This window comes from Xenopus laevis, chromosome 6S, assembly GCF_017654675.1.
Source record: "Xenopus laevis strain J_2021 chromosome 6S, Xenopus_laevis_v10.1, whole genome shotgun sequence".
Lineage (NCBI taxonomy): Eukaryota > Metazoa > Chordata > Amphibia > Anura > Pipidae > Xenopus > Xenopus laevis.
Genome location: NC_054382.1, coordinates 12,258,932 through 12,284,998, shown reverse-complemented (window position 1 = coordinate 12,284,998; position 26,067 = coordinate 12,258,932). Strand labels below are relative to the sequence as shown.

The following is a 26,067-nucleotide window of genomic DNA, read 5'->3' as shown; positions in this document are numbered from 1 at the left end:
GCAGCATTTTCCTCCAGAATTCCAGGGTCACGGCAGGCAACTGAATCTATGAGTGACGTGTGTCCAGGGTTCACCTCCATCAGTAGGCACTGCAGCACCTGATTTGGAATGGAAGGCAGGAAGGACTGAGTGGTGCCAAGTGCAACTTTACAAAAGTGCTATTACTGGCTATGACAGGTTGCACCGAATCCAGGATTCGGTTCAGGATTCGGCCAGGATTTGGCCTTTTTCAGCAGGATTCGGAATCGGCCGAATCCTTCTGAACCTAATCTGCATATGCAAATTAAGGGTGGGGAGGGAAGTCGCGTGACTTTTTGTCAGAAAACAAGGAAGTAAAAAATGGTTTCCCCTTCCCACCCCTAATTTGCATATGCAAATTAGGATTCCGTGCATCCGTGCATCCCTACTACACTAAGTGTCTGGACAGCAAAAGTCTCTTAAAGAAAAAATGGCTTTTATTTCAGCTGGCAGCAAACAGGTACAACATAAAGGCAGTTATTCTTTCAAAACAACACGAAAATTGCTTTTCAGCAGCAGTATCAGTTCAATAACAACAAAAAGACAGCAGACCTTCCCGTGAGTGTGTGTGCAGGTACATAGGATCCTTAACGTCAGGATTCCAGACCCTCAGGGGCTCATTTATCAACACTGGGCAAATTTGCCCATGGCCAGTTACCTATAGTAACCAATCAGTGAGTAGCTTTTTAAAGCCAACTGCAAGTAGAAAAATGAATGTAGCAATTTGATTGGTTGCCATGGGTTACTGCCCATGGGCAAATTTGCCCAGTGTTGATAAATGACCCCCTGTGTGTCTCTCCCAGTCAGAGATCCTGAGAGACTGACCAACCTGGGTTTTAAAGGGGTTTTTCACTTGCTTTCAGATTGTTCTCTAGAAATAAAGACTTTTTTCAATTACTTTCCACTATTTATTTTTTACTGATTTTCCAAAATCTAAGTTTAAAGTTGAATGTCGTGTCTCTGGTGTTTCAGTCTGGCAGCTCAGTAATTCAGGTGCAGACTCTGAACAATTTTGCAACATTTAGTTGATACATTTCTCAGCAGCATCTCTGGAGTATTAGCAACTATTGTATCAATTCCAACAGCTGCCTTTAATGAAACCCAGAAATTCTGCTCAGCAGGGACAAAGATAAGAAATGGATCAACTAAATGTATCAATTTAGAACAGTTTACAGGGTCGGCGACCCCCCCTCTCAGAGCTGCTTTAAAGGTGAAAAAAGACACTTTACACTTCAATATTAAAAAAACGGTGACACCTAGAAAATAGAAAGTAATTGGAAAAAGTTGTTATTTATGGTGATCTATCAGAAAACATCTAGTTGTTTGAAGTTGAACAACCCCTTTAAGGACTACTGATTAGCCACCTGATGTTAATCAAAACCCAGCTGGTTAGCCTGTAGCACCTCCCTCTGCTACACTGGCTCACCAAATAGCCATAATAACACATCACAAGCCAATGTCTCAATGGCTAATGCTCACACCATCTTTACCCCATTCACGGAGTCCCCTTTCTCCAGCTTCTATAAGGCTTGAGCAACCTCAGAGCTTGATCTTCTTAATGAGGCCTTCTGCCTACTGAGCACATCTTCCCTCTGCACCAGGTAGAGCCCAAAGAAGAAGAATTATCTTACAGTCACTTAGAGATCTCCCCACAGTTACCAGCTAGTAATGTACCTAGTTTTGCCTCCTTTCTGTAGGACGTCATGGGGTGGGAAATAGGTAGGTCTGAATGGACAGGTCTATGACATAAGGGGGGTAATTGGGTGGATTGGGGAGATGTAAGAGGTTGGATTGGGAGGGTTTAGGGACAAAACATGTTGGGGAGAGAAAATGATGGGCAACTATGTTGTTGGTATATTTATAATCCTGTCCCTGGTCTTAGTTGGTGATTTACCTTCTAGGCCGGTCAAATGCTAGTGGTACTTCTTAGATGGCGGCATTTTCATGGGACTGTCCTGTCACAAACCTAATGGGGGAAAACTGAGAGAGACTTTGGCTCTAACTCCTGCCCAATGCTGCCTGGTTCAGAAGTGATTAAGAGTGGGTTTTAGGTCTTTTCAGTTGAGGGGGATCATGTGCAGATTATGGGGAGTGGGGCAAAACAATTTGGTTGGATGACGTAACACCGGGGCAACTTTAACTGTCTACTAGTAAAAAGTTTACTGTCTGCACAAATCCCCATTACTAAATATTCCGCTTGCTGGAAAGTGGAAACCCCTTTTCATCCTTCAAAATATGAATTTGAAGGACTGGTTATATGATATAAATACCATTAATGAGATTGCAGGGAAGCCTCAGCCATTGTTGCTCTTACACGACGTGTCTCCTCAAAGTGCAAACTCATTTATCAGGCTTGTCTTTCCACAAACTGTAAAATGATAGAATTTGAAAGGGGTTCCAAAGGTCTCTTCCTGTTACCATAGCGACGGCCAGCCTTTAAAGCCGAATATTCTTTTTTGCCTACTTCGTGTGTCAGATGATGTTAGGCTCAAGGGTTCAGATCTGCCTCAGCAAAATGATTCCTCACGGCGTTACAAGATACTTATGTCTCACATCTTGCATTGATATTAGCGCCAAGTCACCAGACCTCGTACACATCCATCAATTTAACAATGAAGACCAATGCGCCGAATGGTCATTTGAAATTATTCCACTTGTTTCTGTCAAGGCGTCTGAATATAAAAGCCGTTGAAAGTGAGATATTTAAACAAACATAAATATGTCTATGGGCTGTTTCCACTCTGTGCCCAGAGTCCTGCTTAAAGGAAAAACAATTCTTAAATCCAATTCAAGATTAGACTATTGAATGTATGACAATAATATGATAATAATTGATTGATAATTAAATAATTGATTATTAACTGGGCGCAAAAGCCATTCTATTTGTGTATTTATCTATTGGTCAGGGAGCTGTCCTACTGTCTGCCTTAGCTGATTTTTCAGAAACTCTAATGGGAATGATGCTGTTATTTCAGCTTTGATAAAGGGGACACAAGGCAATGTATAAATGCACTGTAACTAGATAGACTAGGGTAGACAGCCCTTGCATTCTGATATCATGCGGGGTTTGATAGTGATAGTGGGTGCTACCAAGGCCCCCAACTTTTGGCACATTACAACCTCCCTACCCAGTCATTTGCACATTCCCAAACATTCACCTACACTTGCTCCATGTTCCTCTGCTTTCAACGTTGCCTCTAGAATCCTTCTTTTCTGGCATCTAGACCGGCACTCTACATTTCTATGTATTCCGACCCACAACCAGTGTCAGACTGGGTTTCCTAGGGCCTAGAGAACTAGACATCCCAAGCCCATTCTCACCACAATAAGATATCGGTAGTGCCAAATGGTATAGGTTTTTAAATAAGCCCACAATGGAAAGGATGGGAATTCTCCTAGGATGGTGTTCAATAGGACCTATATCCACCAGAGGTTGCTCTGTTGCTCTGGTAGACCGGCCCAACCCTGCCCACAACAGTTTTATAACTCAAACCTTACCTGCTGGCCACCATAAAATCAAAAGAGGAATGATTTTGGATAATTGATACCATACCTGGTACACCAAATATTTGTGATATCATTGAAGACCATGAAGAAGCCGGTTTTCCGGTGAAACGTGTAACAAACTTACCTGTGGGACGGCAGGGACGCCTGCCGCCCCCACGGCGGGGACGCCCGTCACGCCGAGCGGCAGCCGCCGCTTCTAGGCCTCAGGCGCCGGCTCCTTAGGGAGTGCGCGGCGCGCATGCGCCGGTCTTAAAGGCGCAGGCGCGTTCGCGCAGGCGCGCTGACGTCATGGCGCAGACGCGCTGGCGTCATTGCGACGCATGCAATGGCGCCAAAATTTAAAATAAAAAGGCAATGCACAGTGTCTGCATTGCCCAACGTAGGTTCTAGTTTTTCAGTTCCTGGGTGCGATTCTGTTTGATTTCTCCTGACCTTCCGGATAGTCCTGACTCCTGTAATTGATCTCTGCCTGCCCTGACCCTTTGGCTTTCCTCTGACTACGCTTTCTGGATCCCGATTTTGTACTTCGCCCAAGACTGTTACTGACCCGGCCTGTGACCTCGACTACTCTACTTCTTACCGATTCCGTACCTTGTTTCCGATTGGTTTTGACTTGGCCTGTTTCTGGACTTTGATATACATTTACGTAAGGTTCCCTTGCTCGCTCAGAGTTGTAGTCCTCTTAGTCCCCTCACTTTAAGACCTGGCGGCATCCGAGTAGCGGAGGGCTCATCCCGAAGTGAAAGGCGGCGGTTTGAGGCTGAAGCGTGAGCCGAGCCCGGGACATTGGGGTTAACTCTGGGTTGTGGGATACCGAACGTGACATTACGTTGGGCCGAATTTGAAAAAAAAGAAAGAAAAACTAAGAAGATGGAGCCAGCTGACGTTACTGCTTCCACCACTCCTTCGGACGCAATCCTGGCAAATCTTCTGCAGAGGCTTGGAGAACAAGAAGACAAGCAAGATTATATTGTCCAATGTCTTCACGGTCTTTCTTCCAGGCTTGATATGATGCAGCAACAGCCTGTTCCTGGTCCGAGTACTGCAACTCCTCTGGCAAGCTCTTCTCTACCTCCACCTACAGGTAGCTCCTTCCATGAGCCCAAGGTTCCTTTTCCTGAGAAGTTTACTGGGGATCGTAGTAAGTTTTTTACGTTTCAAGAAGCCTGTAAGCTACATTTCAGTTTTTTACCTTATTCTTTCCCCACCGAGGAATCTAGGGTAAATTTCGTAGTTACCTTGTTACAGGGCGATGCTCAGCTTTGGGCATTTAGTCTGTCCCAGAGGGATCCAGCCCGTCTCTCTCTCGAAGCTTTCTTTAAAGCCATGGCCGTAATTTACGATGATCCTGATCGTGCCGCCTCTGCTGACGCAGCCATACGTGCTCTTAAACAAGGCAAGAGGCGGGCAGAGGATTATTGTACTGAGTTTCGGCGGTGGGCTGTAGAGACGGGCTGGAATGATACTGCTCTCATGAGCCAATTTAGGGTTGGTCTGGCCGCAGCTATCAAAGATAGTCTTGTTAATTTTCCTACACAGTCCTCCCTGGATTCTCTTATGCATTTGGCTGTTCAGATTGATCGTAGGCATAGAGAGAGACTTCAGGAGGAACAGGTTGCCAATATCTCACCTCCTTCTGTAAATGTTTCCAATATCCCGCAAGTTTTTCCTCAACCCTTTGAAGAACCTATGCAGATTGGTTCTACTCGTCTTTCTTCTGCTGAGAGGGTCCGTAGGAGGAGTAATGGGTTATGTCTGTATTGTGGGGATAAAGGGCATTTTCGCAACACCTGTCCCAAAAGGCCGGGAAACGACAGAGCCTAAGCAGGTCTGGGGAGTCTTGCTTGGGTGATGTCGTTTCTACTCCCCAGTCTTCTCAAATTTTAATTCCGGTCCGTTTGAATTGGGACAGTGGTTGTGTGCAGAGCTCTGCTTTTTTGGATTCGGGGGCTGCGGGTAATTTTTTGGATCTTGGGTTTATTAAGGAACATGGTGTCCCTTGCGAACCACAGGTTCCATCATTCAGGTTGTCTGCCATTGATGGTAGATCTTTGGGTTCTGGGTTAGTTTCTACCAAATCTAAAGTCATCTGTATGTCCATGTCTGATCATTTCGAGTCTCTTTCTTTTTTCGTTACCGAGTGCCCTCAGACTCCAATCATTTTAGGCCTTCCCTGGTTACAGAGTCACAATCCCCAGGTTGATTGGCCTTCTGGTAAGATTTTGAATTGGAGCCCTGCTTGTGAACATTCCTGTATTAAGGTTGGTCAAACTCTGGCTGCAACTTCTTTAAAAGGTCTCCCTCCCTGTTATGCTGCCTTTTCTGATGTTTTTTGTAAAAAAGCAGCTGAGTCTCTACCCCCCCATAGACCTTACGACTGTGCCATTGAATTATTGTCTGGGTCTTCTCCCCCCAAGGGTAGGACATATCCACTTTCTCTTCCCGAGTCCTTGGCCATGGAAGAATATATTAAAGAGAATTTGGAGCGGGGGTTCATTAGACCTTCTTCCTCTCCTGCGGGGGCGGGTTTTTTCTTTGTCAAAAAGAAAGATGGGAGCCTTAGACCCTGTATCGATTATAGAGGGTTAAACAAGATCACGGTCAAGAATCGTTACCCCCTCCCTTTAATCTCCGAACTGTTTGATCGAGTAAAGGGAGCTGTTATTTTTTCCAAGTTAGATTTAAGGGGCGCCTATAATCTAATCAGGATAAGGGAGGGGGATGAGTGGAAGACAGCTTTTAATACCCGGGATGGGCATTATGAATACCTGGTTATGCCCTTTGGTTTATGCAATGCCCCCGCTGTCTTTCAAGAACTAGTCAATGATATCTTCCGTGATCTTTTGGGCCGTTTTGTCGTGGTATATCTAGACGACATTCTCATTTTTTCTTCAAATTTATTTTCTCATCGGGCCCATGTTCGTGAGGTTTTATCTAGGCTAAGGCAAAATCATTTGTATGCAAAACTTGAAAAATGTTTATTTGAGGTTTCTGCTGTACCTTTCCTTGGATACATTATTTCTCAAACAGGTCTTGAGATGGAGCCCGCTAAGGTCCAAGCAATTCAGCAGTGGGCACAACCTCTTTCATTGAAAGCAGTCCAGAGGTTTTTAGGATTCGCTAATTACTACAGACAATTTATTTTAAATTTTTCTAAGTTGGTGGCTCCGATTACTGCCTTAACTAAGAAGGGGGTTGACCCGAGTATTTGGCCTGCTGAGGCGGTTGAGGCTTTTCATCTTTTGAAAGAAGCCTTTATTTCTGCCCCAGTTCTCCGGCACCCTGATTCTTCCTTACCTTTTATTGTTGAGGTAGATGCGTCCGAGATTGGTGCTGGTGCTGTGTTGTCTCAGCGACATCCTGTCTCCGGTAAGATGCATCCTTGTGCTTTTTTTTCAAAGAAATTCTCTTCAGCGGAGGTCAATTATGATATTGGCAACAGGGAATTATTGGCCATTAAATTAGCATTCGAGGAATGGAGACATCTCCTTGAGGGTGCCAAACATACTGTTTCTGTGTTCACTGACCATAAAAACCTATTATACATTGAATCTGCTAGACGGTTAAATCCTCGGCAAGCCAGGTGGTCATTATTTTTCTCACGGTTTAATTTTCTCATCTCCTACAGGCCAGCAGATAAGAATGTAAAAGCAGATGCCCTTTCTAGAAGTTTTGTCTCCAAACCTAGGGAGGATTTGGGGCCAGTCCCTATTGTTCCGAAGGAGGTGATTGTGGCAGCCCTGAGTCCGGATCTCTTTACTTCTTTGTCAAATGCTCAGGTAGATTCTCCTCCTAATATTCCTGTGGGCAAGTTATTTGTTCCGAGTAATTTACGTGAAGCTGTCCTTCACGAATCCCATGATTCCAAAGTGGCTGGTCATCTGGGTTGTGCGAAGACTTGTGAATTATTGTCTCGTACTCTCTGGTGGCCGACTCTAAGACAAGACGTTGCCAAATATATTGATTCATGTCCAATTTGCCAACGTTCTAAGCCTTCTAGATCTTTACCTCAGGGTTTGCTGCAGTCACTTCCTATTCCCGAGAAACCTTGGACTCATATATCCATGGATTTCATTGTGGAATTACCTCCATCTAAGGGTCATACGGTCATCTGGGTAGTAGTGGATCGTTTTAGTAAAATGTCCCATTTTATCCCTCTCCCTACCCTTCCATCTGCCAAGACCCTTGCTGAACTTTTCATTGTCCATATTTTCAAGTTTCACGGGGCTCCTCTTAATATTGTGTCTGATAGGGGGGTTCAATTTGTGTCCAAATTCTGGCGGGCCTTTTGTTCATTAATGGGTACTGATTTGTCTTTCTCTTCCGCATACCATCCTCAGACTAACGGTCAGACTGAGAGGACAAATCAGACCCTGGAACAGTATCTGAGATGTTACGTCTCCTGCAATCAGTCACTTTGGGTTAATTTTCTTCCGTGGGCCGAATTTGCCTATAATAATGCCATTCACTCCTCCACTGGCAGGTCTCCTTTTTTCACTGTTTTTGGTCTCCATCCCAGGGTTTTTTCGTTTTCTGATTCTTGTGACCTTCCTGCCGTCAATTCTATTACTCAGGACTTTTCTAAGGTTTGGCAGGAGGTTCAGAAGTCTTTATCTTCTGCAGTAGCTGCTCAGAAGAGGGCTTCTGATAAACAGCGAAGAGAGTCTCCCGAATATCAGGTTGGTGATCAAGTTTGGCTGTCCTCTAAGAATATTTCTTTGAAAGTCCCTTCGGCCAAACTGGGTCCCAAATTTGTTGGTCCATTTTCTGTATCTAAGATTATTAACCCTTGTACCTTCAGGTTAAATCTTCCTCCCGAACTCAAGATTTTTAATTCCTTTCATGTCTCCCTTTTAAAACCTGCTAGAGTGGTACGTCAGACTTCTCCTCCTCCTCCTGTTTCTGTTGAGGGGCAATCTGAATATTTAGTTCACAAGTTGGTTGATTCTCGTATCTCTAGAGGTAAACTTCAATATCTGGTTCACTGGAAGGGTTATGGTCCCGAGGAAAGGTCTTGGGTTCCTGCCTCGGATGTAAGGGCTGATCGCTTGGTGAGGCAGTTCCACTCTAGGTTTCCCAACAAGTCTAGGGGTCCAGTGGCCCCCTCTGGAGGGGGGGGTAATGTAACAAACTTACCTGTGGGACGGCAGGGACGCCTGCCGCCCCCACGGCGGGGACGCCCGTCACGCCGAGCGGCAGCCGCCGCTTCTAGGCCTCAGGCGCCGGCTCCTTAGGGAGTGCGCGGCGCGCATGCGCCGGTCTTAAAGGCGCAGGCGCGTTCGCGCAGGCGCGCTGACGTCATGGCGCAGACGCGCTGGCGTCATTGCGACGCATGCAATGGCGCCAAAATTTAAAATAAAAAGGCAATGCACAGTGTCTGCATTGCCCAACGTAGGTTCTAGTTTTTCAGTTCCTGGGTGCGATTCTGTTTGATTTCTCCTGACCTTCCGGATAGTCCTGACTCCTGTAATTGATCTCTGCCTGCCCTGACCCTTTGGCTTTCCTCTGACTACGCTTTCTGGATCCCGATTTTGTACTTCGCCCAAGACTGTTACTGACCCGGCCTGTGACCTCGACTACTCTACTTCTTACCGATTCCGTACCTTGTTTCCGATTGGTTTTGACTTGGCCTGTTTCTGGACTTTGATATACATTTACGTAAGGTTCCCTTGCTCGCTCAGAGTTGTAGTCCTCTTAGTCCCCTCACTTTAAGACCTGGCGGCATCCGAGTAGCGGAGGGCTCATCCCGAAGTGAAAGGCGGCGGTTTGAGGCTGAAGCGTGAGCCGAGCCCGGGACATTGGGGTTAACTCTGGGTTGTGGGATACCGAACGTGACAAAACGTGTTGGGAGGCATAGGTGGACAGTGGGGCACTAGCTCCTTTCTGCTCCCTACGTAGCTAGGCAGATTCACTCTGGGAAACTAACGGAAGGGTGGTCTGGGTGGGCGGTCTGAGCTATAGGCATGACTACTTACTGGGTAGTGTAATCTTTGGTGTAAAACCTTCACGTTTGGTTACAATAAGGCACAATTGTTTTTGCTACTAAGTAGAGCCATTGATTTGTGGCATTCTGGAGTTAATTAACAACTATCAGAACTAATACTGAGCGTCTTACTATTTGTCTATATATAGACACGAACAAGGGGGCAATTCATGTATACCCCACAATTGACTATATCTGTATAGATAGTGGCTGAAATGTTTAAGTGAGACTAATAAAAGTTGAGTTTTAAGTAACTTAATACTACAGCACCTGAACTAGTTAACTGGAGGATTGCAGGAGTGATACAGAAGCTACTATGTATTTCACTCTGCAATTCCTCAATTGATATATTTAATCATTGAAGACCAATAATGTTCAGAAGAAGGTGAAAAACAATTCACAGAAAGCCAATTCGCCCTGTACCATCTCAGGACCTGTTGACCCACTGATAGGACTGCTACTGTCAGGTTTTTCACTTGGACTGTCTGTTTTTTTGGAAGGAGATTAGGAAATCTGGACAGGACTTTAAGTGAATGACACATCAATCAGCAAATCTCTGATTGCCACATCATTGCTCCATCCCATGATATCATCCCCCCCCCAAAATGTCACTTACTCCACCCCTGATGTCACCTACCCCACCCCCAATGGCGACCAACCCCCACTTGAACTTGTCTCTGTTCCTTATTCTACTCCTTGACATTATTAGCCATTAACAAATGAAAATCCACGTACATTATTATAACATGGCAAGATCTTCATGAACCAAACCAGAATGTTCCTACACGAGAATACTTTCTTAGTATTCAGCACAAGAAACGTGACCTCAGTGACAAAACAGGATTCTGGTTTTGTTGCTTTATATAAACGTATCAACAAATATACATATTTTCTGTGGGTGAGACTTTGCATAAATCCAGAACTGACTGTACAGTATCATAGGAGACTGTGCATTTACAAGTATAATTAGACATTCACAGGGTATTGAGCATATTTCTTGAATTAATGGACACCCGCATTTGTTATATATCCTAATAAAATATTTAGCAGAGAAAAAACACAATCTGTTTATTTTTTCACATTATTTGCACCGAATAGTCTATTTTAATGAAGCCTGAAATGGTGTGAAAAGCTGAAAACCAGGTTTTCCTCCCTGTCCCTAACTTTAATTAAGACTGTAATAGTCAGTGGAAAATATTTGTATTTTATAACCTTATGTAAATCGGCACAGAGGCGTGTGGATCATTGTGAAGGTCTGTGTGTATTTATGTAGCAATATTGTGTATGTAGCACTGAACATTTTTGCAACACAGGAATCGTAGAAATGGGACCAGCGTGGCTGCTGAACCCATTGTGCCATTGGCTTCTATTAATTTGTGAGTGTGAAATTGACTTTTTCTTGTGGCGCATGGTCCTGTTGTAGTTATAGATCAAGCTGGAGGACTTGTTCTTTGGGTTATTTTTGACCTTCCATTGAGAGTTTCATTATAGAGGTTTCTTGTAAATGTTACATTTCACCATATTCAGCATTACATGGATATAACCTGCAGATCACAACTTCCTTAATTCTAGACGTGTCCAACTATATATTATAGATTCTAATAGTAATTGTCACCATAATCTGAATGGTTTATGTCTCAGACATTGCTGCCCCTGGCCAGAAGACTAGTGAGGAGCACAACCACCACATCAGCCCTGACCCATACGATTAACAATAACCATTGGTTTCAAATTAAAGTTATTGATCCTAGAAGTTACTGATAAAAAAAATTGTATGTTCTGGAAACAAGTCAATAAATGATCTCTCTAAACAGGATAAGGCTATGGGGCTTGGAGCACAAATGTAGTACTTCTATCCACCAAACCAACCATCAGACTCTTTGTGCATAAAGATTGGTCTGCCCAACAAAGACCAAGGTTAAAGTCCTCCATGGTGTAGAGGCAGGAGCTGATATATCAGATCATTGAAATATTCAATCATCAAAATGGTCAGACACAGGCCATTTTCAGGAAAGGGGATTGCTAGCCATCGTTGCCCCTGGCCAGAAGACTAGTTAGGAACACCACCACCCCATCAGTCCCGTCCCATACAATCAACAATCATTTTGTTTCAAATTAAAACTACTCATCCTAAAAATTGTTAGTTCTTGAAATCAGTCAATAAATGATCTCTCTAAATGAGATAAGACTATGGGGTTGGCCTTTAAGGTGGAGCTTGGAGCACACATTTTGGAGTAAACTGAGAAGTTTATTCCAAAAATACATAATTTAGTACTTCTATGAAGTACTCTTTGTGCATAAAGATTGGTCTGCACAACAAAGACCAAGGTTAAAGCTCTCCATAGTGTAGAAGCAGGATCTGAAATATCAGATCATTGAAATATTCAATATCCAAATAGTTGTGGTGAAGTTATTTGTTCTAGATATACTTGGAACAATGTTTTTCTATATTATTGTATGCCCCAGTTTGTTCCGACCAAAGAGTTAACCCTGAAGGGGAGGGGGACTTGATCTAAAAAAAAGTCTTTGTGCATGCCCTTATACATTTTGAGGCCACTGTACAAATCGTGGATTAAACTGACAAGTTATTTCCAAAAACAGTAGTATTTATATGGATCCACCTAATGAACTGCCAGACACTTTGTGTATAAAGATTGGTCTGCCCAAAAAAGACTAAAAGGTTAAAGCCCTCCATCAAATCTATAAAGAGTTGGGGAACAACACAAGCATGAGAAAAGTCCCTGGGGTGCCAATAAGGGCTGTGATTGGCTATTTGGTAGCTCCTTTGTGGACTGGCAGTCTACAGGAGGCTCTACTTGATAGGATACTTTGTTTTTATACAATTTAAACCTGCTTCAAAGCCTGGAATCCAAAGATTCCAGGCACCTGCTTTGAGGCCACTGAAAGCAACATCCACGGGGTTGGTGAGCAACACGTTGCTATCGAGCCACTGATTGGAGATCACAGGTGTAGAGGCAGGATCTGAAATATCAGATCATTGAAATATTCTGAGCCACTAAATAGAAGGGGTTAGGACAATCCAAGTACTTTTGCAGCACATTTTTGCCATTCTAGTTCCAAGAGGTCTCATTTATTGCCTTTTTTTACTTTCCAGTTAACTGTCAGCAGACACTATCTTATAAACAGTGAATTGCCAACAGATGAGTGATACTTATAAGATTAAATCTTCCTTAAGGCTGGAGATTGGTTGGATCTAGGGTTGCCACCTTTTTGTTTGGTGGATAACAGGTAGGAGGCGGGGCTGATTACGTTGCCGGCGGGCCAGTGACATCAGGGGGCGGGGCAGTGACGTTGCGGGACGGAAACAGTGTCATCGGGGTCCGGGCTGATGACATCAGGGGCGGGAATGATGACGTAGTGGCTAGTGATTGGCTGGTTGCCATGTCATTTCATTCAGTATCCTGTCCAGATTTCCTAACTTGGAAATCCAGACAGGCCCTTTTCACCTGGACAGCCGTTTCTAAAAACCGAGATTTCTGGGTGAAATCCGGACAGTTGGCAACCCTAGTTGGATCACGGTAGCATCAGTGACATGACAGTAGAGGCGCCTTTGGCTGGAAAGGAGTCACCAATACAGGAGTCATTATATTGGGCTACGACAGATAATCAAGCAATTTCCTAATTTTAGATAGGTTACTAGCAAGGCATTATGGGTAATACATGTGAATTTTGTTTAATTAGGCCCAGACCGTATGAGTGGGGCATTTAATCATACTTTTGTTTAACATGTTCCATTAATGCATTCCACTTGAATAGGGTTCTGTTTGGCAATTTATATTACTGTTGTGGAAAGCTCTTCCAGCTCATTATAAATCCATTACACACCCACCTTCAGCAAATTTCTTCATACGCGCAACTAATTATGGCAATTAGGGACGTAGTTCCTGTGGTATTTGCATCTAATGGATTAAAAGGTAATTGTGCACGTAATGTTCAATAATCAGCAGAATGTTTCTTCTTGACAATGGATCATAGAGTTATAGTCCTTCATGTAACAAATGACCAACCAAAATATTCTCTGTCGCTGGCGGCACCAAGTTAGGTCCAAAATGGCACAAATGAATATGTGGGTCTTGGAATATTTTCTGATTTCCCGTAATAAGATCGGTAAACTTTGTGACACTTTTTCTAGAGACAATTATGATATATCAGTGCGTTGGCTTTTCATAGTTTCTCTGTGTAATGTATTGCCTTTTTAGAGACCAGTAATGTTTGAACTTTACACTGCGGTGCTTATTTTTAATTGGTTCAAATAAACACTGCCCATTTTTGGTTGGATTTCCCTATTACATATTTTTTTTCTAAATTTTTCAATCCTAATCATTTTATTTCTCTTATAAGTAAAGGGGAAAGTGGCGAGGTACCGGTATGGGACCTGTTACCCAGAATGCTCCGGACCTGGGGGTTTCCAGATAACAGATCTTTACGTAATTGTAATCTTCATACCTTAAGTCTACTAGAAAATCATGTAAACATTAAGTAAACCCAATTAATTTAATGCATGTAAAACATAGGCGCTAAACTGAACCATTAAGAACAGTTAAAGTAAAGGAACAGTGACACCAAAAAATGGAAAGTGTTTTAATGTAATTAAAATATAATGTACAGTTGCCCTGCACAGAAACAACTGGTCGTGTTTGCTTCAGAAACTCTGCAATACTTTATATAAACAAGCTGCTGTGTAGCCATGGGGGCAGCCATTCAAGCACAGGATACACAGTAGATAACAGATAAATACTACTATAGTTTATATAAACAAGCTGCTGTGTAGCCATGGGGGCAGCCATTCAAGCACAGGATACACACTAGATAATAGATAATTACTACTATAGTTTATATAAACAAGCTGCTGTGTAGCCATGGGGGCAGCCTTACAAGCACAGGATACCCAGTAGATAACAGATAAGTACTACTATAGTTTATATAAACAAGCTTCTGTGTAGCCATGGAGGCAGCCATTTAAAGCTGAAAAAGGAGAAAAGGCACAGGATACACAGCAGGTACCAGATAAGCCCTGTAGTATACAATGAGATTCTTCAGAACTTATCTGTTATCTACTGTGTATCCTGTGCTTGAAAGGCTGCCCCCATGGCTACACAGCAGCTTGTTTATATAAACTATAGTAGTACTTATCTGTTATCTACTGTGTATCCTGTGCTTGAATGGCTGCCCCCATGGCTACACAACAACTTGTTTATATAAACTACAGTAGTACTTATCTGTTATCTACTGTGTATCCTGTGCTTGAATGGCTGCCCCCATGGCTACACAGCAGCTTGTTTATATAAACTATAGTAGTACTTATCTGTTATCTACTGTGTGTCCTGTGCTTGAATGGCTGCCCCCATGGCTACACAGCAGCTTGTTTATATAAACTATAGTAGTACTTATCTGTTATCTACTGTGTATCCTGTGTTTGAATGGCTGCCCCCATGGCTACACAGCAGCTTGTTTATATAAACTATAGTAGTACTTATCTGTTATCTACTGTGTATCCTGTGTTTGAATGGCTGCCCCCATGGCTACACAGCAGCTTGTTTATATAAACTATAGTAGTACTTATCTGTTATCTACTGTGTATCCTGTGCTTGAATGGCTGCCCCCATGGCTACTATAGAATTATAAAAAGGATCTTTAACGATTTAAGTGCAGGATGCAAAGTGCAAATTTGGATGCAGTTTGCCTTGTTTTTTACCCAGAGTTTAGCTTTCCAGGTTGAAAAAAATTGGAACAATCCACCATGATTTTAATCTCCAGTGCAACATAACTCCTCAGAACTGCACTGTAACTGCACTTGAATTCTGAGAGAATCCAGAAGGGGTTAATAGGTAATGTGCTACAAGTGATCTAATAACAAGAACAGTATTGTTTGCACCAGGAGGAAATATGCAAATAGAATTTAGTAACGGCAATGGAACAGATTAAAAAGCCTCGCGGGAAGTGATTTTCTTGAACCAAAAAAAAAGTGACACAAAGGAAAAATAATGATCAGTCTGAAGGAATAAATCTTGCGCTTAAATAAGAAGAAAATGTGGAGCAGCAAACGGGACTGCTGAGTCCAATGAAACATCTTTGCCTCCCTCCAATTTCTTGCTTTACTGCAGAATAGGCCAGGCGGCCGAACGTTCGAATTACCCCCGATATAGCCATGCAGTTTAGTGGCATATCGGGGAAAGATCCACTCATTTGGCGATGTCGCCAAACGAGCGGATCTTTGAGTCTATGGCCACCTTTAGACTGAGATGTCGGGGCCTGTGATTTGAAAGACCCTCTATAAGAACTGAAGGTCCCCCTCTAGATGCCTGGAGACCATCCTCACACGGCTCCCTCCACCTTCCCCCTCACATGTGCACATGATGCAGCTGCTCAGAATATCATTTAGATGCTGAATCTTTTTATCTCTTTGAGAGTGTCCTCACTGACCATTTTTCATACCTCCAGTTTTGTTCCATCACCTTCAGTGTTGCAGGTGGCCATACAAGTATACATCTTGATAATTTTACATTAATACTATTTTGAAATCGGGATGTGGTAGAAAAGCACATCTTTACTGTTGTCTTGGATAGCAGATTGGGGACTCTCAAGTCTCATTAACATTTACGTAAGTGAAGAACCCACTCCAAAGATTTAACTGCTTAGAGATGTTCAATTTTTCAAGACCTCTTGGCGAATGAGGTCTCTAGACATTCTTTAAAATATCATTTTAGGAGATTTCTTTCCTATAATCCCTAAATTTGTGTTGGGGTCTTCCCTAACATAAAAGACCCCAACATGACTAGTTTTGTTCAATGATTGTTGTGTTCCAGTGAAATATTTACATATTACAGTGTCTCTTTTGATGTTCAACAGTTAGTAGTCAGATTTTTAGCAAAGTCAGATTTTTTTCGTAGAAAAAAAACCCTATATTTTTTTTTGTGATTTATCAAACCCCGATGGTGTTAAAAGTCCAAATAAAAAAGTACTCCAACTCAGACCTGCCAAGTTCATGTAGAAGTCAATGGCAGATGTCCCGTTGATATCCTGGGTTTCGTCCAATAATCTGAAAATGATGTGGTTTGCAGGCATCAAATCTGAAATTTGTCGCAGATTTCAGCGGCAAATCGGAAAAATTTGTAAGATTTGATTTGTTTCATGTTTTTTTAGAGTTTTTTCCCGCACAAGAAATTTTTGGAAAAATGTATTGATAAATAGGGGCAGATTTGGTCGGAGTAGTTTTCAGAAAATAGCAAGAACTTTTCAGATTTTGATAAATAACCCCCTAAATGTATTCCTCTGCTTCTCAAATATTGATCACTATTTTCTTGTCTTGTTTTTAGGTTGTTTGTTTGAAGAAGACCTCTGCAAATCAATTGAAGTGTGCCTGAACGGTAGGCTGATACTTACTTTCTGTTTTTCTGAACTTTTGTTGGAGAGGCATTCCTCTGTATAGATATTACATTTAGTGTGCATGTTACAGAGTGTATGATTTGCTATCTGAGGGTCTTTATGGCTTCCATATATATATATACACCAACCATAATTTACAGTAGGTCATGGCACCACCATGTTATTTCTGAAGGATCATGGAAAAATATTCTCTGTAAGCCAGGCTTGCTCAGTGTTGGACTGGGAAACCAGGGGTCCACACAAAAACCATAGACCAGAGGCCCACCAAAAAACCTTAGACCAAGGGCCACTCTCAGTACTATTATTCTTCATCTCTTCACTCAGCCTCTATTCTCCTAGTCTCTTTTCTTTAGATCTTTTATTCCATCTATTTAGCCCCTTTGTTATCATAGAAATAGGGAATGACCATGAAATAGGCCAAATGTTTAGCAGCATGAGGGCCCACTCACACCTTTCCCCTCCGGGAGTTTTCCTGGTATCCCAGTGGGCCAGTCCAACACTGGGCTTGCTCAGTTCTTTAAGTTCAGTGATAGACACAACCTCCAGCAAATAAAGATAAGCTGTAAATGAAGAAATCGGTACTATGATGAGGTAGAGGAACATCTTCCACAGGCTATTATTCTTGATGTGTGTAACAGCAATATTCTCATTTTACAAGGGGGGACAATCTATTCAGGTATAAAAACGTTATCAGGAAGACTAAGACTAAGTTGGAAGAAGTCTTGATACTGATAGGGTTGTCCATCTATATGTCCATGTGTGTGCGTGGTCATTTCTGATGTTCATGATCTGATGTGGTTGTTTCACATGTAATCAGAACTGGAAGCCCATCTGAATTATACTGCACTGGGGGATTTAGAGAACCTAGGAAAAATCAGTCAACCATAGCTACCCAATTGGACTGTATAATCTTCAGATCCAGCCCTGTCCATTGCTTTAGTAGGCCCTAAATTTGGAGCCAGCTCTTCTCAATCTCATACATAGAGGTTACAATACAGTGACAGCACAACCTACACCATTTGATTAACATCAAAGCAAACATTGAAGACCCTGCTCCCAATATACCATGGCCGTGCCGAGTTACACGCATATCCCGGACCCCATCCATCTTTGGAGTCCACTTTTCAGTACTGTCCCACAGAATCCAGACCACTGAAAAGTTTATGTGACAGGGTACAGGTACATCATGGCTGCTCATGTGCCTGGAATCATGGCCGCCATCGGTTCAGTATATGCCTTCAGTATATGGCAGCTTATTCTTCCATGTGTTTTAGAAAAGCTTCATAATTATGTTTGTATTAGAACACGATGCTCAAAGAAGAAGAGAATTGCAACACGGAATGATCCATCTCAGCTTTAAATTGCACCGGACAATTGAGTAAAATGCATAGAAATGGCTCAGCGTGTGCTCAGCTATTACTTTTGCACCCCGTATGTATAGATGTTTGTACTAAATACATTCTTTTTCTGGTGTGTACTATTCCTCCGAACAAAGCAGCACAAGTAATGGCTGTAAAGATTCCAGAGCAGGTAGGCGCATACCCAAGTGCAATAAATTCACAAATAATACCTTATCTGCATAGTGTTTTTGTTGGGGTGCGCTCCATTTTACCGTGAATGATAGTTGCTGTAACATACATTATTGAGTAGGGATATGCAGCTCTATTCCTGCAGGTAGGGAAATAATTGTATTAAAAACACTGCTGACAGGTAGACAAGCAATTTATGGTTTTTTTACCCCCTAATAATATATGCATTGAAAAATAACATAGGCGTGCGAGTGTTCCGTCCCAGCTGTGAATATATTACAGAATCCTCAGCCGGGGGATTTTTGTATTTCAGCAGAGCTGAACAACGGTAAATGTATATTTGGTTATTTACAGCTTGATATTTTTACAAATAGATTTTCTGACCTCATCAAAATGGAACGTGATTGGCAAAGGCGATCTTATGAGCAAGGCTGGAGTACCTAACTCAATGAGAAACACATTAGAATGTCGAGTTTATTGTAACCCTTTCTTGGGCCAAAACAATGTTTCTAGCTATTATGAAGCAGAACTCTTTCCCCATATGTAATAAAAGGCACTAAGATTGTCTAGGAGCAGTAACCCATAGCAACCAATAAGATGTTTGCTTCTAAACAGGTGACCAGTAAAAGCTACCTGCTAATTGGTTGCTATGGTTTACTGCTACTGGGCAAACTTAGTGCCCTTTATTGCATAACCCCCTAAGGGTCCTAGCAATGTTGTTTAAAAGGGAGCAGTATTGTCGAACTACAACATTCATGCTGAAATGAATAAGGATATTAGGGTGCCAGAGGATCTCAACCATGAGAACCACTTTGGAGATATATTTGATAGGTTTAAAGTCCACATTTAGGTCACCATAGGGAGACACTTCTAGCCTTTTCCAAACTCTGTCTCACCCACCCAAGAGCATAGGACGCTGTTACCAGGACTTCCTTAGCGAGTAGGGGCATTCCAAAACCAGGGGATTTAAACCTATGGGCTCCTACTTTATTTTTACAGATTCGCTATTTAATTTGAATATGTACATTCTCAGTAGCCCCCAAGAGCAAAAATATGTAAGTGGGTCACTCACAGTTTGACCTGCCCATTTCAAGAGTAAGACCCCTAGACACAACTTTGGTCCTTTGCAAAGGACTCTCTCCCCTCTTCTGAACCACATCAACATAGCAGCCAAATTTGACCTCACTCCCTGTACCTCATTATAACAGCAGAGTAGTGCACGCACCTATCACCCCTTGAATTCTCTGGCAGCGATTGGATTCAATGGTGCATACCAGAGATTTGGGGTAAAGAAATTAAATGAGTCAGATGTTTGGGCCATCTTGGGATGTGGTGATGGTTTGGGAGGGGTGAGGGGCCATTACAGGCAACTAAATGCAATAGGCCATTACTGTAAACTAGACTTCAGACTTTTAGGGGCAGATTTATCAAGAGTCGAAGTGAATTCAAAGGAATTGAAAAAATTTGAAATTCAAAGTAATTTTTTGGATACTTCGACCATCGAATAGGATACTAGCACTTTGAATTTACTTCGACTTCGATTCGAAGTAAAAATCGTTCGAATAGTCTACCATTCGATAATCGAAGTACTGTCTCTTTAAAAAAACTTTGACTTCGATACTTCGCCGAAGTGCTATGTTAGCCTATGGGGACCTTCTACAACCATTTTCTAAGTCTTTACACATCGAAGTAAAATCATTTGATCGTACGCTAAAATCGTTCGATCGAATGATTTTACTTTGATCGTTCGATGGCCAAATTCGGTCAAAAATACTTTGACTTTGATATTCGAAGTCGAAGTATTTCAATTCGATGGTCAAATTTCAGAGTATTTTTTGCTTCGAAATTCGACCCTTGATAAGTCTGCCCCTTAATGTTTTATTGTAGCTCTAGTTCCACAGTTATGTGCAAATAATATAGCATTTCCCTCTCAGAAGAGCTTTAAGATCCAGTCACTTTTGTACTCCAGTCTGCCTTTCTCTTCTCCCAGTATGACAGGCTTTACCGCTGTACAGAAGGGCCACATAGGCTATAAAAGAGGCCAACTCACAATGAGGTTAGTCTTCATGCAGTCTCTACCATGTGTGAACATCTAGGTGCTATGGACTAACCAGTGCCCTACATGCTGTATTTCCTTCTGTGGCTTCTCCATGGGTCACTACCCCAACTATGATTCTCATTGGGGCCAAGGCTGGCCATGCCTCACTAGCCTCTGAAGCAATCTCCACAAATACTACTCGGCTACTAGCTAGTCTTATCCAAGGTAGACGTTGCTTAGGCCAATGAAGTTTTCGTTCTTTCTTATAGAGGTTACAAGACCAAGGTCCTAGAAACTTCCCAAAGGATGACTATACATGGCCATATATGGTCAACCATAGGGTTTGCTGCCATTACCCCACCAACGTGAAAATCATATGATCATTGCATAATAACTAATTACACATGGGGGTCATCATCTAACCAGGGGTTCTGTTTAGACAATAATAAAAATTGCTGGATCAGGTGCATTGACTGTTGTACTAACTGTTGGCATGCCTTTAGATATGACCAAATTGCACGACCTATTGTTTGGAGGAGCAGAGTATGCTCTATATAAATGGGGACATGGTCAGATGTGTAGATGTTTAAATTGGGGACTATTGACAAGAAGCAACTACAGATGGAGCTTTTGGGTTGACCAAGAGTTCCATTAATTTCAGCTCCTAATTCTCTCCAGTTTCATGTTGTAAAGCTTTGCTGGGTTTGTATTCGGCACCAGGTATTCGTCTACTGTTAGACCAAAGCATTTATGATGATTCAGTGAATATTTGGGACAATTCCCTTTTGCTCCAAAGGAGAATCTCTGCCCTGTTATTTCTGCAGTTTTAATCTTTGGATAGTGACAAAAACCCCATCCATTTTCATACTGACAGTTGGCTCATTTTTAACAATTACCCTTGTAATATGGCCATCAGTAATGTATTATCTTTATTTGGCAACCGCTAATGGCTCTTTATCGTTTATCTCTGGAGCAGATGATGAAAATATATTTTCCATTTGAGAAACTCTACTGTGTATGTGCCGTTCCCTTCTCCTCCAACTCTGCGGGTAGAATTACCATAAATAAAAAGCTTGAACAAAGGGATGTCTGTGATAAAATGCTGTTTGCCGAGTTATGCTGAAGTCTGTGACTCTTCATTAGACAGAAAACCCTAGAAGTGTGTGCATCAGCTCTGGGGAAACTTTGGAGCAACCAGTCATTTTTATAAGGGCAAGTTTTTGTTCCTAGTACTGCACCACTTAAGGGTTAATGGAACCCCTTGCTTATATGGAATTTTCTGTGCTTTGCACGCTATTTCTGTGATACGGTCACATTGGGTTCCTGATTTCTGCAGGACATGTCAGAAGTAGTTCTGTCTCCCTTTAGCCCTCTGTATATTAATGGCTTATGGTTATGCACTTTAATAATATCCGCACAAGGGGACAACCAGATAGAAAGTTATTTGTTTTTGGATATAGAAAGGAATACGTAAAGTTTCTGTTTTATCAGTGTGATAAATGAGGTGCCTGCTTGCTATCTCGGCATGAACCCATGCTCATTGCCTATAAACGAATGTTATGTGGTTGGGATGCAAATGCACGGGATCAACGACGGTTTAATAAAAGCACCGAAATGTAATTGGTTGCGCCGCTGACAGCATGCAAGGCCAGTTTTTAATGGCTACTAATGAGAAGGTCACCAAGTGTGAAAGACGACCTCTCAATGAATATATATAAATGAAAGTAAACACCTTTTACTCTTTTTAGGGCTTGCACCCCAGGGGATTAGGTCCCTGTGCAGGAAGCCTCTCCAGTCAGAAGCCTTCCATCCCTGGACATTGTACTATAAAAAACAAATACTAAAGATGCACATTGATATTCAACATCATCATTCATCATTTCATTTATCAGTTAATATCTTCCTTTTACTGGATTTAGCTTGTCTTGGGTCTTACTGCTATATCCTCCTTGTGTTCCTGCACAGATCTGGCACAACAATGTAGGTGCCCATTTGATAAGGTAAACATGGAATCAGGCCCAGATTTGTGGAGAGGCCACCATGGGCCGGGCCTAGGGCAGCAGGATTTTAGGGGAGCGGCATGCTGCCCAACCACACCCCCACTGGGGATGCTCAGGAGATACAATCGTTCTTTAAATTTCCTCTGGTTCCAATGAAAATTTGAGAGAATAAAAGGGAGGTGACGGGGACAACCAATGTCAGCGGGCCTAGGGGTGCCCGCTATGTAAATCCGGCCCTGCATAGAATATATGTAAAAGTCACAATCAGAAAACCTCATGACCATGGGTAGCCTGTGTGAACCCTGCAGGGCTGGTGGGATGCAAGTAGGTTGTGGGCAGGGGCGGAACTACCGGGGGAGCAGGGGGTGCGAGCGGGCCAGGGCCCGCACCCCCTCAGGGCCCCCCGGCAGTCCGCACGCCCCGCATATCCCAGCCAGTTCCGGGTTTTCTAGTTCCGTAAATTATCTATAAACAGTGCAGTAGTCCTACAGTTGTGGGTAATTCCCTGCAACAATCAATATGTGTGTAACGCTTTTCTGGCCTAATCTGCCAATTAGAAGTTAAGGGTGACCAGCTAGGTAGTGAGCATGGGTTACATTGCGAATCTTCACCCAGGGCAGAGCCTTCGCCAAATGGAAGCTTCCCCTTTAAACTGTAGTTGAACTACAACTCACAGGCATATAAGTACAAATAGAAAAATGGACGCCAGGAGGTTCTTTAAAAGGGTACAACAGGAGCAGATTTATTATGCCAGAGGCAAATGATCACAGGTTTACTTACAATAGTTCGGAGGACACAGCAGATGGAATCACTTTGGACAGTAAAGGTTCACAGTCAAACAGATACGACTCCCAAAGGATATTGCAGATAGGTGTACATCAAATCCCAGTTCAACCGACGTTGCACAGTGAGGGGATCGGGATCTATCAGGTAGGGTTCAGGTAGTCCTTTGCTCACCTACTGCCCTATCAACTGAGGTCCCTGCTCTAAAGGCAAACAGGCCTTGTGGGAAGCTACTTCCTCCTACAATCCTCGTTGGAGCGACAGCTGCTCTTTCTGCTACACCTCTCTGTCTTTCTCTCCTAGAGAGAACTATAACAGTATCTTACTATTTTAGCTGGTCCTCGTTCACGGGGTTACCTGGTCCCCGACTTAACACTAAAGGTGTCAGGTCCCTTTAGGGTAAAAGCTTACTGGGGCCTATGGTGATCCCAGGCTCAATGGAGATTCACCTAGCAGCAGCACCAGGAGCCAAAGAGGAAGAGGACACTCCCTGCACAGCACTATATAGCAGTGTGGCAGGGGAGTGTCATTACACTCTTTGTCCAATAGGTGTGGGTGTTACACTTTACCAGTTACAAGGGCTTGGCCCAATAACAAGGGAAAAGAGAACTACATACAAAAGGTAGGGGATTAACTCTATAGGGATAGGATATCCTATAGGTCCCTACATGTGTTTAGGAGTTTTTAGAGTGCCTGCATTCATTTTCAAAAGCAAACAGTATGTAAATCTGTCCTCTGTCTTCAGCTGTTCCTGAACTACAACTCCCTGCATGCACTGACAGCTGTCTAGATTTGCTGGAAGCGGGAGACGAGTAGCAGCTGGAGAACCACAGGTTGCAGGCGCCGGTGTGAGAAAGCAATAAATATAACTGAACGGGCAGATGCACACTCTGCAATTTTGATGGAAAAATAACCGACGCAGCTGACAGATGTGTTCCCTGCATTTTATACCAACTGGTTCCACCACTGGAAATCTCCTTGCTAATTGCACTCATTATTTAAAGCTTTTAAGACACTTTACTGCACACAAACAGGATCCGACATTGTGGCACACAGCAGGCTGAATAATCCTGGCACGAGCGAGGCGTGGGCTGTAGAGGTACCAAGTGACTGGCAGCGTGTGTGATTGGCACTTCTACCACTGACTTGTAACTCTTCTACCACCAAAGGTTTAGATTTCATCCAGTATAGTATGTTCTGTTATTGTGTGCATAGGGCAGGCAGTAGTTACAGAGCCAATGTTGCATTGTGGCTCATGTTTGTCACTGCTCCCTAAATTGCACATGATTCAGATGGGGAAGAAGTGGTGTTACCTACATACTCATCAACCTTAAAGTGATACTGACACAAAAAATACTTTTTAAAATATGAATGTCCATTAAAAGTTACCGATAGGTCATGCTGATTTATTGCTGAGAGGTAATTTTTATTTTTTATTTATTCTTTATTTTTTCCATGAAAACAAGTAATTGTTTACAATTTTCCATAAATTCAAAAGAAAAATAGCAATAAAGGATACATCAAAATGCAAAGACTAATACAGTACAGAATTAGGTTTTCACCCCAAGTAATTATTTGAAGATTCTAAACCTGACTGTTGTGCCAACCTGACTGTCCCATCTCAGCCTGTCAGTTAGAGTTTCTGCTGCACAAATATGGCAGCCCCCTCATACAGGAACACAGGGAGTCCGATAGGTAATGTAAAAGCTTTGGGCAAATAATTTAAGTCAAAATTATAAGAATCATGCAAAGTCACTTTTATGGTAGAAAAAAAGGTTTAATTTCTGGTGTCAGTATCACTTTAATGAACATGATCAGAGGGACTACTGGAAGAAGCAGATCAAAACATAATAGAGGGTTGCAAGTTGAACAGCCATGTTGATGAATAACAAAAATCCCTAACAATGGTTCAGCAAATATGTTTGACCCTGCTGATTCCAAGGAACCCTCGGCTCCAGTAACGGAACTATAATCGCCACCTTAGGCCCGGGCCTTTGTGGCCTAGCCACAAATCCGGGCCCTGTATGCCTTCGCATTGGTGCAAACATCCGGAGGGCCCCAAGGGGGTGCAGGTGAACCCCAAGGGGTTCTGCCCCTGCTCGGCTCTTACTCATCTTTATACTGTTAACTTGACTTATACTGCAGTACACGGCCGAATATATTTGACACCCACCTACAGAACTGTACCAAGTAGCATTGTCACCCAAGATAATATTGCTTGACTAAGTGCCCTGGTTTGCAAATTCACTCAGAACTTTGCCTTAGGCAGGTGCCTTCTCAATACCTTATTTAAAAACAATTGGGGGTCATTTATCAACTCTGGGCAAATTTGCCCATGGGCAGTAATCTGTGGCAACCAATCAGATTGCTGCATTCATTGTTCTACTTGCAGCTGGCTTTAAAAAGCTAATCACTGATTGGTTGCTATAGGTAACTGCCCATGGGCCAATTTGCCCAGTGTTGATAAATGAGCCCCCAGAGTTTTAAAGGATAAGGAAAGTTGTTAACCACTTGGGGGTGTCAAATGTTAGTCACCCCCAAGTGATTGTATTTACTTACCTGAAACCCCGGGCCGGTGCTCCTATCAGCCGAAAACTGCACCCGCCGGGGTTATTCCAGCGAGCACCATGGAGGGATCCTCTTCAGGCTTCTTCTTCCTTCTCGCGGCTGCGCATTAGAGTGAAAAGCCAAACGTTAACTATAAATTCAGCTTTTTCATCCTACTGGGCATGCGTCTGCCCCCGGAAATTTGAAGACTGAAGAAGCCGGAAGAGAAGCACTCCGTAGTGTTCGCTGGAACAA

At 42.8% G+C, this 26,067-nt stretch overlaps 1 protein-coding gene across 2 annotated transcripts in view; it reads left to right on the top strand.

The window, feature by feature from the left end:
• Positions 1-26,067, top strand: part of ptprn2.S (protein tyrosine phosphatase receptor type N2 S homeolog) — a 577,776-nt gene that overhangs the window by 52,256 nt on the left and 499,453 nt on the right. For both annotated transcript variants that reach the window (XM_018269027.2, XM_041567358.1), the window contains exon 2: positions 16,846-16,896. In XM_018269027.2, coding sequence (XP_018124516.1) covers positions 16,846-16,896 — 51 coding nt within the window. The remainder of the gene's footprint in view (positions 1-16,845; positions 16,897-26,067) is intronic.